Raw genomic sequence first — 16,059 nt, 5'->3', positions numbered from 1 at the left:
GTAATTTAAAGGTAATTTTAGTGAGATGGCACTGTGCTTGGAGAGTGAGCCATATCTCTAATCTCTGAGAGGCAGCTTTGCCTTTCTTGTAGGGTGTGAGAGCTGAGCAAATATTCGTCCTCTATTGCTCTGCTGTTCGTTTACTCTCATTAGGGATCATCCTCTTGTCATTTGTGTGGATATGTTTGTTTTTTTTTTCTATGGAGTGGATGCCAGGCATCAGGAATCATGTGCTCAACGTATGGTGGCAATTAGCCCAGCTCTGAACCCTGATGGCATGTCTGCGTCTGCAATTAGTGCTCTGCTCTATCTGCACGAATTTTCTATCTTCCTTCCACCTGGGGCTGGAAAAGGCATGACTTGGTTCTCTAAAAATAGCAGGAAAATGTTAAAGACGCAGCCTGAGCCTCCCTGCCACTTGCTGTGGGCTGCTCCCAGGACTGGGCCTCATTTGGTTTGGTCTCTGCACCTGGGTTATGTGAGTGTGGCTCAGGGTGCTGGTCTGATACGGTGCAGGGGCTGTTCCTGGATCTGCCCGTGCTGCTGCTCATGCACTTTATGGCAGGTTTCATGCTCCTGGATGCATGCACCTGGCCCTTTACTAGAAAATGTGGTGGCCTGGCTCAGTGTTTGGTAGTATAGAGCTCATGCCTGTGGTACCCTGCCAAATTCCCTGAGTTGTTGTTGTAGCATGGGAAAACAGCAGCAAAGTTCTGATTTCAGGGGGGAGAAGTCAGGGCAGACAGAGGGATGACACCTGTGGGACCTGCTGTGCTGCTGGGGAACCCAGGATTGGGAGAAACATGGCCCCGTCCTCCATCCTACTGCTCTGCTGGCATGTCGTGGTGGTCTGACAGGGCTTTACCCCAGCAGAGCTGGCACTGCAACAGGGACTGAGCTGATCCCACCAGCAAGCTGCTCTCCCAAAACTCATGGGCTTGCTCTGCTTTCCCTCTCTTCCATATAAATTCATCTGTCTTCCCCCAAACCTGCTTTTTCTCTCTGAGATAATGTAATTTTGAGGAGGAGCTTCTCTTGCTGTCACCCAGCTGCTGGCTGGGCTGCAGCTGATCTCTAATGAAGAGCTTCCTCCTGGAGAGGGGGAGAGCAGGGAGAGAAATTACAAGAGAGAGGGGGGCAGCATTTCTGAATCCAAATACATTAAACCACTTAATTCTGTTGACTCAGGGCTGCCTTGCTCTGAATAGGAATTAATCTACAGTGAACCAAAATTAAAAAGTGCAATACAAAATGCTTAGCAAGGCACCACCAGGGTTTAAAGCATCCCATTAGCTTGCTCAAATGTACACAGTAAATTTTCATTTGTCAATAATGCTTAAAGCCTACAGTTTATTTACAGCCTGTTCAATATTACCAAGCCCCCTCAGATTTGTATTCATCTAACACAGTCTGTTTCCTTTCCAGGGATGCTTCCTCATCCCTCACTTTACACCCGCTTGTGCCTCTCATTGCAGAGCCAGATGTGGCACCCCGCTGGGCAAAGGTGACGCAGGGTGACCCCTTTCCATCCCGCTTTGTTCCCACATGGAGACTCCCCCCCGAGCCAGGTCCCAGGTGACCCGCACTGTGTCCTGGTTGGGGCTGAGACCCCTCTGTCCTGCACCCAGGGGACCCACCCTGGCCACACCACCAGCTGACGCAGGGAGGTGATGGGAACCTCCAAACTGTGGCCTCCAAGGGACGCGTTGGTCACCAGCGATGGGACAGGGGCGTGAGCAGCTGGCTCTGCCTGTGGCTGAGCTCCAGCAGCCGTCGCTGTCAGGCCAGGCCCCTCCATCTGTCCCCAAATCGGCTCCCGTGGGATGAGTCGCGGCGAGGAAAGCGCCTAACAGGATTTCCCCCAAAAGCTGCTCGAATGCTGGCAGGCTGATAACGAAGCCTGGCTGGCCCCGAGGATTTCTCCAAGGAAAGGAGTTTATTCTCGGGCACAGACACGAGGGGGTGCTTTAAATCCCCTGCTGCAGCTCGTGGCTGGTGCTGCGCTGGAGTGTTCGGGCTGCTCAGTGCAGTGCTTCAGAACCCAAGACACAGCTCCCTGCCGGGCCAACAGGCTTGGGGTGGGTTTTGTGCCCTGCAGGGAGCACAGCACAGGGACAGCCCTCCCCCTCCATGCTAGTGCTTCTCCAAGGCAGACACATAAAAGAATGCAATGGAAATATAATCTAATAGGGCATCAGGTGGGCTGCCTGCAGGGTGCCTGGAGAGGCCAGCGGGAAATTTGGGCTAGGAGAGGTGACATCCAGTCCTGGATATAAAGCATATGGAAGAAAATGCCTCCAGAGGCTTAACCTCAAAGGTGGCCTGTTTTATAAGCACAAATACAGAAGGCAATTGCTGTTCTCTCTGTTCTCTTTTGTCCCAGCATTGGTTAGGGTTTGCCAGAGCCTCTTGCTGCTGGGAGCCAGGATGCTGTGGGCTGCACAGACCTGGGTGGCTGAGCAGTACCCCAGGGAAACCCTGTCCTTCCACCCCAAAGAGCCAAGTCCGCGTCACTTGCCTGCTGCTGTCTGCATGTAGCCAGCCAGGGTGCACACTCGTCTCTCGCAGGCTCCGCTGGGCAGCAGGATGGCGACGATGGCCAGCAACGAGCTGAGGGCCAGCAGGACACAGCCACCCGCGCACAGCACGGCGCTCGTCTGGAAGGACACACAGGGCAGTCAGCGAGGCAGTGTCCCCTGCCACCCCCTTGACACCTCCCCACGATTTTCCCCTCTCCCTCCTTGGAGTGAGGAGCTGGGCCCCACACGGGTGCCTTCTCCCACTTCTTCCTCTTTCTGCTGTTTAAATTCACCATTGAATCTTGAGCCCACGGTTCACCCGTCACCTGGTCCCAGGGGTTATTAGTATTCGGGCAATGGTGGTAATAGCAAATGTATTACATGCATGAAGGGCTACGTCATTAATACAAGTGCCATTAGATGCCTGCAATGCGTGTCAGTGCCTCCACTGAGAGTTGAAACACATCTCAAGACGGCACCTGCCCCTGCAAGCCCAGCAATTAGAAGGTATTTTGCCAGTGCTCCGCGGTGGGGAGCCCACTGCTACAAAGGTTTAATTGCAGCTGGCTCCCACCAAAACACCGGGCTGCTCCCTGGTCTTTGATTTAGCCTCTTCAGCAACAAAACTCAGTCATTTGAGGCTGGAATTCAACTCCAGCCCATGCTGAGTGATGATGCTTTGGGGTGCTGGTGGTCCAGGAGCGCCCAGTGGCAGCATTTTCTGGATAGGTGAAGGGGAGGCCAGCACAGCCTGCAGCCTGGCTCAGCCGCTGCCCAGCTGGTGTGGAAGCAGTTTTGCTATTTAATATTCTGGCCATAACACGCAACTTGCATCAGCATCTAAAACTGAGAAGAGCATTAATTTACGGCAAAACCAGCTCACCCGTGCGTATGGGTGCCTGCTAGCTGCACTGCTGCAGTTTCTGTCCCCGTTACAGGTGGCATTTCCATCTCTGCCCAGGGGATGGTGCTGGCAGCGGCGGGGATGCGTGCCAGCCCGGCCAGCAGCATGGTGTGGCTGGGTGGGGAGGACCCATGATGGGTGCTTCCTCCTCCAGCACCCAGCTCCTGGCACTGTTCAAACGGTGCGAGGGCACCTCAGTCCCGGCATTGCCGCAGGCACATCAAGTCCTGTTATTTCATAGCATTTTATGGCAAATTCCATGAAATGTTTCTGGCTTTGGTGAGTCACCCGGCAGTAACATCCGTGCCTTGGCTCCGTAGCGCAGTGCTCCTGTAAGACAGGTCTTGTCCCAGTTTTCCTAACAAGACTCATTTTCATAACCCATGTGGGAGCCACAAGGAGCTCAGGTCCCACCTCCACCCGCTCGTATCCAGCCCTCTCACCCTGCTGAGATGTTCTGGTTAGAAATGCAGTTTTCCTTTTTTTTTACTCTTCCCCCAACATTCAAGCTTTCGGGCAACCATGGTTACTATAGAAACAAACCCAATAAACATTTCCATTTGGTGCCCCTCACCAAAGAGGTTATAAATCAGGAATATAACCTATTAAATGCGTGTTGTGCTGCAGGAACCACAGGCAGGCTGGGGGGGGCGTGAGGAGGAATTGGGTTTTCCCTCTGATGACTACGGTGGGTCCAAACAGCAAAGAAAATCTCCCTGTCCCCCTGTGACTAGCGGTGCTGCCCCACAGGTCTGATACTGCCCTGCCTCTACCTGTGTTACTTCCCACTGAGCTGTTTTTTTAGCACCTGAGCCATCCTTGAGGTGCTGGGGCAGCAGAGCCACTGCCTGCCAGGCCAAACCAGGAGCTGCCACCGCTCCACACAGGGACGCGCAGGCGCTGGCGAGGACGCTGCTGGGCCCCACCCTGGCACCCCGGTGCGAGCACTTCCCCCAGTGCTGTGCAGTGATTAAAAATCAGCATTTAATTTATGGGCTATTTTTACACTACACAAGCAATGCAAATGCTGTCCCGGCAATACATTAATTCCTGACATGCAATGGAAAAGGCACGGCATTGCAAGCAGCCACCAAAAGAAATGGAGAGGGTGATTAGTCAGGGACTGTGGAATCTGCTCCTCTCCGCTGCCTCTCGAGACACTGAGACCCCAGAGACAAGTGCTGCCTCAGGACAGGGGACACCCTGCTGGTGACCAGCCCCTGGCCCCATTGTAGCCCCTGAAGGACCCAGAGAGCAGCAGCATGGCAAAGAAATGTGTACCCATTTAAAAAAAAATACTCTAGCTGGCGTCTGAATTTCACCTTCCACCCAGCAACATGCAAAACCATCCTCCTTTGCAGGAACCATTAATTATTTAGAGCAATGAATTTTTCAGCAGAAAGGGGTCTTGTGAAGCAGGCCTGCTCCTCTCCCGTGTGAAGCATATTATTTTTAATGATCGAGGTTCATCATAATTATGTTGGCGCAACTCCCCTAAAAACTTGCAGCTCCTGCTGGAAGCAACCTTATAGCTGCTCAGGCTGCTAATCCCCGTGGAAAGGTGCAAAGGGACAAAGTATTTTTCAGGCCACAGTGCCAGGAGAAAAGGCACAAACAGGATCAGTGCAGGTGAGTCTTGTACTGAAAGAAGAGCCAGACTGGTTCAGATCCTGACATTGGGGTTTGCCCAGGCAAGAATGTGAGTGCTGGTGCTGGCAGCACCCTGGTGCACACAGTGGTGGCCAAAAAATCCAACCAATCCCTGTGCCAGGGGATCTGAGGTCATGCTCTGAATAGAACTTCAGTGGGCAGGAGGAGTAGGTAAACAGTGAGCTTTGGACGGAGGCACAGGATGCTGAGCTGCCGAGTGACCTTGGGGCAGGGTGGGTAACAGCTGAGTAGTTTTGCCGTGGGGCACAAGTGACAGCAGCGGCATTGCTGGCCCTGAAATAGGTGGCAAAAGGTGCAGGCACAGGGTGTTTCAGTGCAGATGGCAAGAGACCCCACTGCAAGCTGCTGGTCTTAGTCTGGCTCCCACATTATCCTGGTATGCAATATACACAGCTGCTTAAACACAAGGTGCAAACTTCTTTCCCTAGCATGTTGGCATTACCTCCCAAAGCCCTGGATGCACTCCTGTAAAACAGATTATTTTTTTGTTTTCTTTACAGGAACTTGTCTGGAAATTAAACACAAACGCTCCTGCCCTGTACTGGAATTGCACCTGCAGATCAACAGCCTCTTCCGAAGGAAAATAACAAGCCCTAAGTTTGAAAAAGTTCATGGAACAAAGGTACGAAATAGTGGCAGCTATAAAGCCTCTCCTGCCAGCTGCACAGCACCTCCCTCTCTTCTCTCTGTTTGTGCCTGCTGCATCTTGAGCGGAAAGGAGAGGATGCAGGAAACAGGATGCAAAGGCTGAAAACCAAAAATAGATGGCGGGGGGGGGGAAACAATCACGATACATCAGGCCCAGCTCAGGCGGGGGCAGGAAAAAGCCCATTCATTACACAGAAGGCACAGCTCCCACTGCAAAACTGGCCGTGGAGAAGCAGGACCTCGTGCCCTGTGGCTGCCGCTGCCCGGGCTGTGAACAATCCTGCCTCTGCCGTGCCGGGAGACATAAAACCATGTCAGATTTTCTGCTCCCACTCCTGGGGAGATTAATTGTTTATCCCCAAACAAATTAATAGTCCCCTGGTGGGACTGTAAATTTGTCTTTATGTAGCGTAGTAAATTCCGATTAACAACAATCCCCTACCCATTATTTTAATATTTTACAGGTCTGACACGCGCCATAGCTATGCTGTTCACTAAGCAATAAATCTGCTGAAGATACCATTCCATTCATGAAAAAAATCAAAATTAAAACATCACACAACGACCACTCTGGGGAGAATCACTTAATGTCCCTAATGAAAAGTTTAAAAAACAGTTAATCCATCCTTTGAATCCAGCATCCATGATCTTTGTTGTTTAAAATGAAAAGAGCAAAGGGAGAAAAAAAAATCCAGTGAGCTGGTGCTGGGAAGTGGTACTTGGCGATTGGCTCAATGGAGATAAACCATTTTGTCCCCTGCATTGGGATCTTTCCTGCAGAGATGGAAGTTGAGCAGAGCTCCCACAATCACGTCCTGCATGCTGGGTCACACCACGCCACACATTAGTTTATTAATGCAATTTATTAATTGCAGCTTGACCACCCTGAGAGCTGCCATCCCAGATGGGCCCCGTGGCACACAGAGCAGCAGGCTGAAGACAAGGTTACAGATTGCTTGGGTGTTTCAGCCCTGCTGAAATTCTCAAGCATCTTTGCAAATGAGCAGAAAGTAAATACACTAAATAATTAGGAAATAAAGCCAGGGGCTAGCTGACAAAAGGAAAAGAGTGAAGGTCAGAGCCCGTTTGGCTTTCTGGGGTTATCTGTTGAGGCAGAAAAGGTCTGAGAAACCCTGAATGAGCCGGGGGAACACTGGCTTGAAAAGCAATAGTAAGTAAAAGGGGGCAAAATTTATCAAACCCTTCTCTTTTTTTCCATGCAGTCCCTTCCCATCTGAGCTCTGTGTGATTAAATATTCATGTACAGAAGATGTTTTGGGGTCAAACTGGGTAGCGCTGTGCCTAGGGAGGCAGAAACCAAATGGACACTGGGGTTTTAACCTTGTTAAAATGAATCAGCGCTGGGCAGAGGTGCTGGCTGGGAGTGCAGGGTCTGGGGCTTGCAGCAGCACTGGCAAGAACACAGGAGGCTGCACTGGGAGCTGATACTGGGAAGTGGCTCCAGATGTTGGCAGCTGGGCTCATCCCTGCTGCAGGGCCTGAGATGCCCCTGGCTGGGCTCCGGGTGGAGGAGGAACCATCACCACCAGCTGTTGGAGGGTGAAGGAAGAGGGCTGGGGAGGATTGGCTGCAAATACTCAGACTGGTGTCTATCTGCAGGGCAGCAGCAACGCTGGAGCAGCAAAGCTGCCTTCTCTCCAACCCAGTGCCCAAGGGGTCTGTGCACACCTGCACCATGCAAGAGCTGCAGCCGCCGGCACCGTGCGGCCTCAAGGTCTTCCCAAAAATTTCCGTGAGTTTTGCATTGAACCATATAATCACTGCTTTTCATCCAGACCCCACTAGGTGTGGCTGCCCTGCTCCTGAAATAGTAGCGCCTTTTCCTTGGGCAAGGGCACAAGAGGGGATCTTGGTAGGAAACCACGAATATCCACCTGGGTGCAAGAGAGAGGCATTTGTCTCTGCAGGAGACGCTGCGTGCAGAGGGGTGGGTGGATCAAGGCTCGCAGCTTGTTCGTATTTCCCCCACACAAGTCACAGAAACAAACATCCGCCATCTGGTCGGCATTATAGCAGCGGCCGGGAAGAGGATCCCACACGTCCTCATCTTCTCCTCCCCAGCAATTACCTTCCTTTCGGCACCATCTGAGAGCTTTCGCCTTCCTATTTGATATTCCATCCCCATCCTGCTCCCATGCAGATGCTGTTCCCTGCTAAGCAGCGCTGGGAAGTGCCTGGTGTCATCTGATGGGGACATGGGAGTAGGTGCAACCTCCCAAACCAGCCCTGCAGTAACGTGGAGCCCCAGGCAGGACGCTGATGGGGGTGGCTGATGTCTAAGAGTGCCCTGAGCTGGGGTGCTTTTGGCTGGGACGTGTGTGCTGGGGCACAAGGATACAGAGGAGGCAACGAGCCTCCAGTCTTCTTTTCTTCCCATTTGAATGAAGGTTTTGGTCAATGAGGACCTGTCAGCACCACAGCATGCACAGGAGGTGCTCCTCACCAGCTCAGATTTAGCTGCTCATACACAAAATTCAGCAAAAATCCTGTAGCCACAGCTCAGCCACTCCTGGCCTTTCAGGTAACTTTCCCACTTTCAAGCTAATCGGTGTTTTCAACATGAACGCCAGAAAGGTTAATGCCCAAACTGATTGAAGGGAAAAAAGAAAAAAAAGCATCATTTTAATTAGGGAGAAAATAGATAATACGCCTGATGAATTATGGCTGTCTTTCTTCCAGTGCCATTGCATCTGGGGACGCTGGAAAGCACCTCTTAATGGCACTGCTTTATCTAAGAGGATGATGGATAGTGGTGAAAGAAAAAAAAGGGGGGAAAAGTAAGACATTAGCACATCAATGGTGTGCCTGTGACCTCCATCAAGGGATGCGAACCAACTTAATGAAATTTTAATTAGGCAGCAAGCAGTGCACTGTCGCCGGGTACCAGATCAGACCTTCTCACCCGCACTCTGTCATTATCCTTCCTCGGGATAAGCCCTTTTCTGGCACTGATGGGAAAGCCAGGCTCATCGTCTGGGGCTGTGAAGCTCCCCCCAGGTCTCCCAGCTCTCCCATCTGCTTCTCTCTACAAAGCCGCCAGCGGAACTTGCAGCCTCAAGGGGGATGGAGGGAACATCGTGCCACCAAAATGTCCCTGCCATGTCCCCACCAACCTGCACCCGACTCTGCTCTGGGTCCCACAAAGGAGAAGAGCAACATTCAGCCCAAAATGTCCCCTGAGCACGCAGGTGAAGGCCCTGCCCTTCAGGGCAGGGTTCAGGGCTCCCTGTTTTTGTCCAGAGCATTTTGGGGAAAGTGACTCAGCACGAGCTGGTTATCACCGTCGTGAGCGGCCGCTTCTCAGCTAAGCCCTGGCTGCTGCCCAGCCACAAGCAGCGACGTTGCAGCTAATACCCACCTCTCCGTGCCTTTGTGTAAGTAAAGCAGCTTCTGCCTCCTGTTGAGACTGGAGCGGTTAGAAATAATCCCTAGAATAGGCTGCGTGTATTTTCAGTCAACTTGACCTTCCATGGCCCACCCATGAGCTGGTCTGGTCTCAGCAGCTGGGGAGGCATTTCAGCCCTGCTTACTGGTGAGCGGCTCCCTGGCTGGTAAATCCTGGCTGTCATCTGCTACTCGGGCATTGAAGCGTGAAACCAAAGCCACAGGTTTCCCCAGCACTGGGTATTTTCTATTATATTAATATGGGTCAAAAAGCTTTGGGTGGCTAACAAAAGGAGATAAAGTCTACTGCAAAGTAACACACACGAAGAGGAAGATGGTGATTTCAAGACTTGCTGAGCGCTTATGCTTTCTGCCAAGGCTGTGTAAATGCAATTAAAAATCAACTATCTGATAGAGTAGGCCAGGAAGAATCTGTTCTCTTGGGAAGGTCTTTGATGAGGAGCTAGAAGTTGATTTCCTGATAACCCCAAATTAACATGTTGGCCTCATACGTGGCCCTCGGAGGAACAGCAGGCTCTGCCCAGGAATGGCAACCCAGGTACGCCCAAGATGCTCAGCTCCTCCTTGTGCCAGAGCCTGTGCTAACAGAGGAGCAATGCATTTTCTAAAATCCTTTCTTTCCCATGCAGAGGGGCACTCCACATGCTTTTTCACTGGGAATGGAGCTACTGCACAGCTCTGCAAATCTGACCCCTATGAACAAACCTAAGATCACACTGGGAACCCAGTGGCTGAACTGAACAAGAAACTGACAATGAAACCACAATAAACTGGCAGTGGAGGTGTATGAAACCTTTCAGCATCTTCTAATACAAGGGTAAGCAGGTGTGCTATGCCTTTTCACTAGGCTTCACTGAATCTTTTCACGCCCTGCTATGGACTACAACCCGGGACAGACCCACCCAGGTACCTCATGGGGCTGTGCAAAGCCTTCACCCTCATCCTAGGTGGGTTATTTTGTGCTGTGCTCCAGCAGGGCACTCACTGGCTTCATAAGCAAATGGTCAATGTGTTTTCAACCTGAATATCATGGGCTGATCAGCTCCTGTTATTTTAGATTATGTGCTTGGCAAAGCCTGAAAATAATTGGAGACTATCTGAAAAATAAAAATAGAAATTTGAAATGAAGCAGCACTAGCTTCCGAAGTGCAGCACTGCCATACGAACCCATGAGCCAAATGCTCCCACTGAAAGAGAAAATAAATTAGCTCAGCATAAAGCACTATTTTGCACGCTCACATACGCAGACAGGGATCTGGCACCAAAAAAAGAAACGGTGAGATGCAATGAAGCAGCTCAGAGCTCCAAAGCTTGCCTGTTTTTCCCATCTCTAGCAGTTGGGCTCCCAAGAACAATCTTGTTTCCCCACGGCGCCTGCACCCCTCAGGATGCCCTGGCAGCTCCAGGTCCTCCCACGACAGATCCTCCTTGCCATCAGTTGTCTGTGTAAGGGCCTCGCTCATAAATCAGCATTGGCCCCTGGGCGGTGTCACCGTCCTCTCTCCTCACCTGGCAGCCACCAGCCCCTGCCCACTTTCCATCTGCCCCTGAAGGGTCTCATCCTGTGTGAGCTGCCCGAGTGTCGGCCACATCACCGGGTACCAGTGATGCTGAGCACAGTGCAAAACCCGAGCAGCCTGAGCACCGAGAGGGTTAAATTAAAGGTACCCATGGTATTAGAAAGCTGCAAAGTAATTACGAAAGGAAGCAGAAAAAAGCCAGCAACTCTAAGCAGACATGAAGGCCCTCTTAAGAGAAAAAAGGCATGTTAATTAACCTCTAGACATGATTCAAAGAATCATTTGTAGCATGATTAACATAATCCCCCAAGTGCAAACACAAAACTGGCATTAACGATCATTTGCCAGGCTGAATGCTCCCCACCCCTTCATCGAATCAGCACATTTGAGCAGGGGATGATTTGACACATGGTAACCGTGCACGTTTCAGGGAACAAAAAGAATCTCGTCCCCAAGGACTGGACATCCTGGCTGCGGCTGCTCCCACCCCTGTGCTCTGCAGGTGGGCGTCCACCCCAGGTGTGCTCTCAGCATCCTCCCCAGGTGTGCCACCAGTTCCACGCTAGAAGAGCTCCTGAGCCCTGTGTCAGCTTTTGCTTGCTTCACTCCCCACAGCCACAGCTTCAAACCCTTCATCAAAAGGCTGGTGGCTGCTATCAAAAGCTCTTCGATTCTCCTCCACGTTAGGATCTTGGCTTTCATTTAAAGGAGCCGCCCACAAGACTGCTTGAAAGATTGGAAATGAATGTCACATGTTCTGAAAGCAAAGAAAAAAGAACCATGGTTTCCCCAGTTCGTGACCTCCCCCATCTCTCCAAAAAGGAGAATCTCCTGCTTGAACTCGGGCAGGGCTCACAGTGCTCAGCTCCCCCGTGCTGAGCACCAACTTGTGCAGGTGCAGGAGGCTGCGCAGGCAAGGGAGCCAAAGCTGTCGCCTGCCTTAGCAAAGCTGCCACGAGTGCTTCATTACATCGTACACCATCAAATAACCATCACAACAGGTATTCGCATCCTTGCCATGGCAGAAAGCTGGTAGGGGAGCACTTTTCCCTGAAACAGACTGCACTGTTTGTTGTTCGTCAATTATTTGGGTGGTATTAATTAAGGTGACAAAGATGTGTCACCAAAATCCCCTGTAAACCCCACACAATACCATGACATTGTTCATCCTAAACACAGCCCAACCTCAGGAGCTCAGAGGCTTTGCATTACATGATATTCTGGATCTAAAGGCTTTTCAGAGGCTATTAGATGGCTGAGGCTGTAGCTGCAGCTTGTTCAAATGAGTCACTGCTGAGCTTCATTCTTATCTTGAAAGTTTGTTATTGCTTGGAAGTGTTTATCTGAATTACATTTGCAAAAACATCTGAACAAAGGCCAACTTATGGAAATGACAGCATTTTTGCATGTTTTTGTATAAATAGGAAGGATTTTAAGCAGCCGGTTCTTTTCTTTACAATTCACAATATTTGTCTTTAATGACAGTTTTAAGGACCGTGACAGGATTTAAGCAATCGCACGCAGACCTGGCATCCTTGGAGAGCGAGCAGCGCAGCTCCACAACAGGCTGAGAAATCCAACTACTGACACCCATTGTGCTGGGTGCAGCCACGACCTCGCTGGGATTTAGCCCCCATGTTGGGATTTCTGCAGCATAGCAACCTGGAGCAAATCAGAGCTCGTGTGTTTTGGGCAGCAGCAGCAGCAAAATCATAAAAGCTCAGGGTAAGAAGCTAAAAGTAAAAGGAAAAAAAAAAAAGGAGAGGAGGAAGAAGGGGCAAGGGCAAGCGGCCAGCAGGCGCCAGGGCCGGGCTTTGTGTGCTGTGTGGTCCCGGTGCACACCCACCAGGGACAGGCGGCCTTTGTCACACCAGGACACCGCAGCAACCCTGGGCCCTGGGGCTGATGAGGGCAAGCAGGGAGGCCTCGGCCTCCTTCTCCCAAAACCTGGCAAGGGCATCACCTGGAGCTGGCCAGGGGGGGAATGGCAGCAGTCCCCGCACCCAGGCTCGGTCTCTGGAGCCGCGTGTCCCAGAGGCAGCAGTTTTGGCCACCTCCCTGTTCCCTTTACACTTAGCAAACTCAGCTGGCACGCGATGCTCAGAGCCCCGCTGGGGAGCACCGACCCTGACCTGTCTGACCCCCGACTCCATCCCGCACGTTACGCAGCCGCTCGCCCGGGCAGGTCAGGAAGGTTTGGGGTCCAGGCAGCAAGGCACAGCCGGGAGCCCCGAAGGGACAGGCAGCAGGGTCAGACCTGTGGCACCGCTGGGTCCACAGCCGGGATGGGCAGCGCAGCAGCACTCGGGCTGCACTGCCCGCCACACCTGCACGAAGGCACCGGGGAGGTTTCCATGCAGCATGCCAGGCACGACCAGGAGCCCCCCAGGGGGAAGCAGCACCACGGGGTCCATGGGACACCTGGGAGGTGCTGGGGGGGTGCTCAGGGGCAGGACTGGGGGGATGCAGGGGATGGATGGGATGCTCGAGAGCAGCATTGGGGGATGCAGGGGATGCTCCGGGGAAGCATGAGGGATGCCAGGGATGCTCAGGGCAGGACAGAGATGCTGGGGTGGGTCTGGGGGTCAGGGTGAGGGGATGCTGGGCAGCCTGGATCCGAACGGGGGATAACAGGGGGAGCTTAGGGAGGCGAGGAGAAGGGCAGAGAAATACCGGAGAGCCTGGGGCAGGTCCGTGGGGATGCAGGATGGATGATGGAGGGGATGCCGGAGAGCCCGGGACTGGGTGGAGGGATGCCGGGGAGGGACTGGGGGATGCCGGCGAGGTGACGGGGGGACACCGGGGAGCCCGGGGGAGGTCGTGGGGGGCGCGGCGGGCCGGAGGCGCTCACCTGCCAGGAGCCGGAGGGGATGTCTCCGAAGCCGCCGGGACCGGCGGAGCCGTGGCAGCCGCGGGGCGGCCCGGCGCAGCGCCACAGCAAGCCGAAACCGGCGGCGGCTCGGCCGGGCGGCAGCAGCCAGGCCGGGGAGAGGAAGGCGGCGGCGCAGGCGGCCAAGAGGCCGGCGGAGAGCAGCGCCCAGAAGCAGCCGACGCCGCTGCACATGGTGCGCCGGCGGGGCAGGGAGCCCGCGCCCCGCGCCGCCCCCGCCACCGGCACCGCCACCGGCACCGACAGCATCGGCGGCGCCGCAGCGCGGCCGCGCAGCCGCCGCGGCCGGGCGCGGGGCCGGCAGCGCTGCCCGCGCCCCTTGCGCGCTCCTTGCGCGCTGCCTGCGCGCCGCCCCCCCCCCCCCCTTCCTCCGCGGGGCGCGGCTGAGGCCGGGCGGGGTGGGGCGGGGGAGCCCCGCGGGGGCAGGGGGGCAGCGGGGCCCCCCCACCTGCACGCGCGTTTTGGGGGCTCCCCGCCCGCCCGGCTGTGGCCGCAGGGAGCTGCTCGGCGGCGGGCGGCGGCGGGGGGGGGGTCTCACCCGAAACGCGCACACGGGGGGGCGGCGGAGAGCGGCACCCCAAAGCGCTGTGGTTTGGCGCTGGGCGGGGGTTCCCCGGGCAGGGGTTCCCCGCTCTGCCGCCCGGCACGGCTCGGCACCGGGCGGGCACCCGGAGCGCGGCGGCTGGGGGAGAGGCGCCCCAGGTGCCGCCGGTGTCCGCCTCCGGACACCTCTTAGTGAGAGTCCGATCGCTCGACCGCTGTTAATTTTACCCTTTAATCGTCTAGGTTTAGGTTTCCCCATCGAGTTGGAAACGCCGCCTGAAGAGCGACGCAGAATGTTTGCCCGGGAATTTGGGCTTATTTAAACGGAAAAGCTGCGCCGCCCGGCGCCGCTGAGCTTTTCTAGCGGCCGCTCGGAAACTTGGTGGGTCAGCCAGGTCTTATTCCTGCTCTGCCCCGGCCGCTGTGCCCGCGCCCCGCTGATGTCGCTGCCTTTTACCGGCCCCAGCAGCTCGGCTCTCTCCCAGCGGTGCCCACGGCCCCAAACGCCAGCACGGGGAGGCAGAGCCTGGATAAATACGGCACCAAATTATTTATCCTGCCTCAGGTGGGCTCCAGACAGTTATTGCCCATACGGCTGAAACAGACGTAAGGGTGTTTGGGCATTTTTTTTTTTTTATGATAAAAAAAAGAAAGGAGCTTTCCCTGCCGGTCTGGGTTCTGTGCTCCGGCGGCAGTCGCAGCCCGGGACTTCGCTGGGGGGCAGCGAGCGGGGCACAGCGGGCGGGGGCTTGGCTCCCTCTGCCGCTGCGCGCCGGGACTGCGGGCGGGCAGGGGACCGGCCTCCAGCCCGCGAGCGTGGCTTTTCCTCGAGTTTAAAAACGTGCGTGCTTTAACTTCTAGGAAAGTTTAGAAGGAGCAAAAAAATCACACTAAGTCTTCTTGTCCTCGTATCCCAGGTTTGCGGAAGTTCCCGGCTACTGTTATGTACTTAAGCACTTCTCGTTCTCGTTGAGGCATTTAGGAAAACAAAAGGGGAAAAAGCGTAAATGCAGAACCAGAGATAGAGGTTTAAATCTAGATTTTATTTTTTACTTGCTTTTATTCAAATATTTATGATACCATAAGAGGCCACGAATTTGGAAATAAAACTGAAATTAGAGAAAGGTCGTCTGAGGTGATGGCAACACTGCCTGGACAGACTGGAGGTAGGAATGATCCAGTTTGTTTGCAGTAAAGCAGAATGATTCCAGAGTGGGACAAAAGCCCTGCAAAAGCATCAAGGAACAAACTCATGCAGCAGTGTTGGGCCTGGGAAAAGCTGTGAAACTGATGTGAGGGCTTCTCTGTTTCCCTTTTCTTTGCTTCTGTGCAGTGCTCCTTGCCCAGAGCTCAGACGCCCTGATCTTCATCAGCAAGTCACTGCTGCAGCTCATCCTGCTGTGAGTGATGCTAATTTTTTTTCACTGTGTTCTGCATCACACTGCATGGTTCAGGCTTTGACCACCCACAAAACCACTGCGAGTCAGGCAGGAGCCCCTTGCCCCTTATTTGTGCAAGAGTCCCTCTGGGCAACCCAACCTCCAGGCATGGAGCAGCAAGGGTTTCTCCTTGAGCATGTGCTCAGTGGAAGGAGACGAGAAGGGATTGCAATGTTTTAATAAAATCGGTTAATTTTTGCCTGGCTGGGATACAGGATAATTCCCTTCTTTGAAATCGTCGGCACATCTGAGAAGGCAGCATCAACCCTCCCGTTCCCATTAAGGCTAATGGACTGAGGTCAGCCACACTGAAATTTGCAATGAATTTTATGTGCGCATGCAGCCACTTGTTTTCCCATTAAAAAAGAAAAAAAAAAGAAAGAAAGAAAAAGACAAGACTGTAATTGAAGTTGCTGTATCAGTCGTGTCTTCTTGATTTTATAGCTTTTACAGAGTCCTGTTGTGCACCATTATATGTGAGTGCAGCATCTTTCCCACT

The 16,059-nt window shown here is 53.5% G+C and overlaps 2 protein-coding genes across 6 annotated transcripts in view; one reads left to right on the top strand and one right to left on the bottom strand.

Annotated features, from left to right (window-relative positions):
* SPATA22 (spermatogenesis associated 22) overlaps positions 1–11,156 on the top strand; it is a 69,209-nt gene extending 58,053 nt beyond the window's left edge. For 2 of the 5 annotated variants that reach the window (XM_080562660.1, XM_080562659.1), the window contains 2 exons: positions 5,595–5,716; positions 7,363–11,156. The gene's annotated coding sequence lies outside the window, so the exon portion shown is untranslated. Of the gene's footprint in view, positions 1–5,594; positions 5,717–7,238 lie in introns of all 5 variants that reach the window. The other 3 variants (XM_080562652.1, XM_080562651.1, XM_080562650.1) reach the window with 3 other exon arrangements.
* LHFPL7 (LHFPL tetraspan subfamily member 7) overlaps positions 1–13,905 on the bottom strand; it is a 64,099-nt gene extending 50,194 nt beyond the window's left edge. The window contains exons 1-2 of the mRNA XM_080562670.1: positions 13,540–13,905; positions 2,519–2,657 (exon numbers count right to left, since the gene is read on the bottom strand). Of these exons, the coding sequence (XP_080418796.1) occupies positions 2,519–2,657; positions 13,540–13,827 (427 nt within the window). The 5' untranslated portion in view covers positions 13,828–13,905. The remainder of the gene's footprint in view (positions 1–2,518; positions 2,658–13,539) is intronic.
* Between the last annotated feature and the right edge of the window lie 2,154 nt (positions 13,906–16,059).

This window comes from Anser brachyrhynchus (genome assembly GCF_964034855.1).
Source record: "Anser brachyrhynchus genome assembly, chromosome: 20".
Lineage (NCBI taxonomy): Eukaryota > Metazoa > Chordata > Aves > Anseriformes > Anatidae > Anser > Anser brachyrhynchus.
Note: the sequence above shows the minus strand (reverse complement) of the source record. Positions and strands in the feature narration are given on the sequence as shown.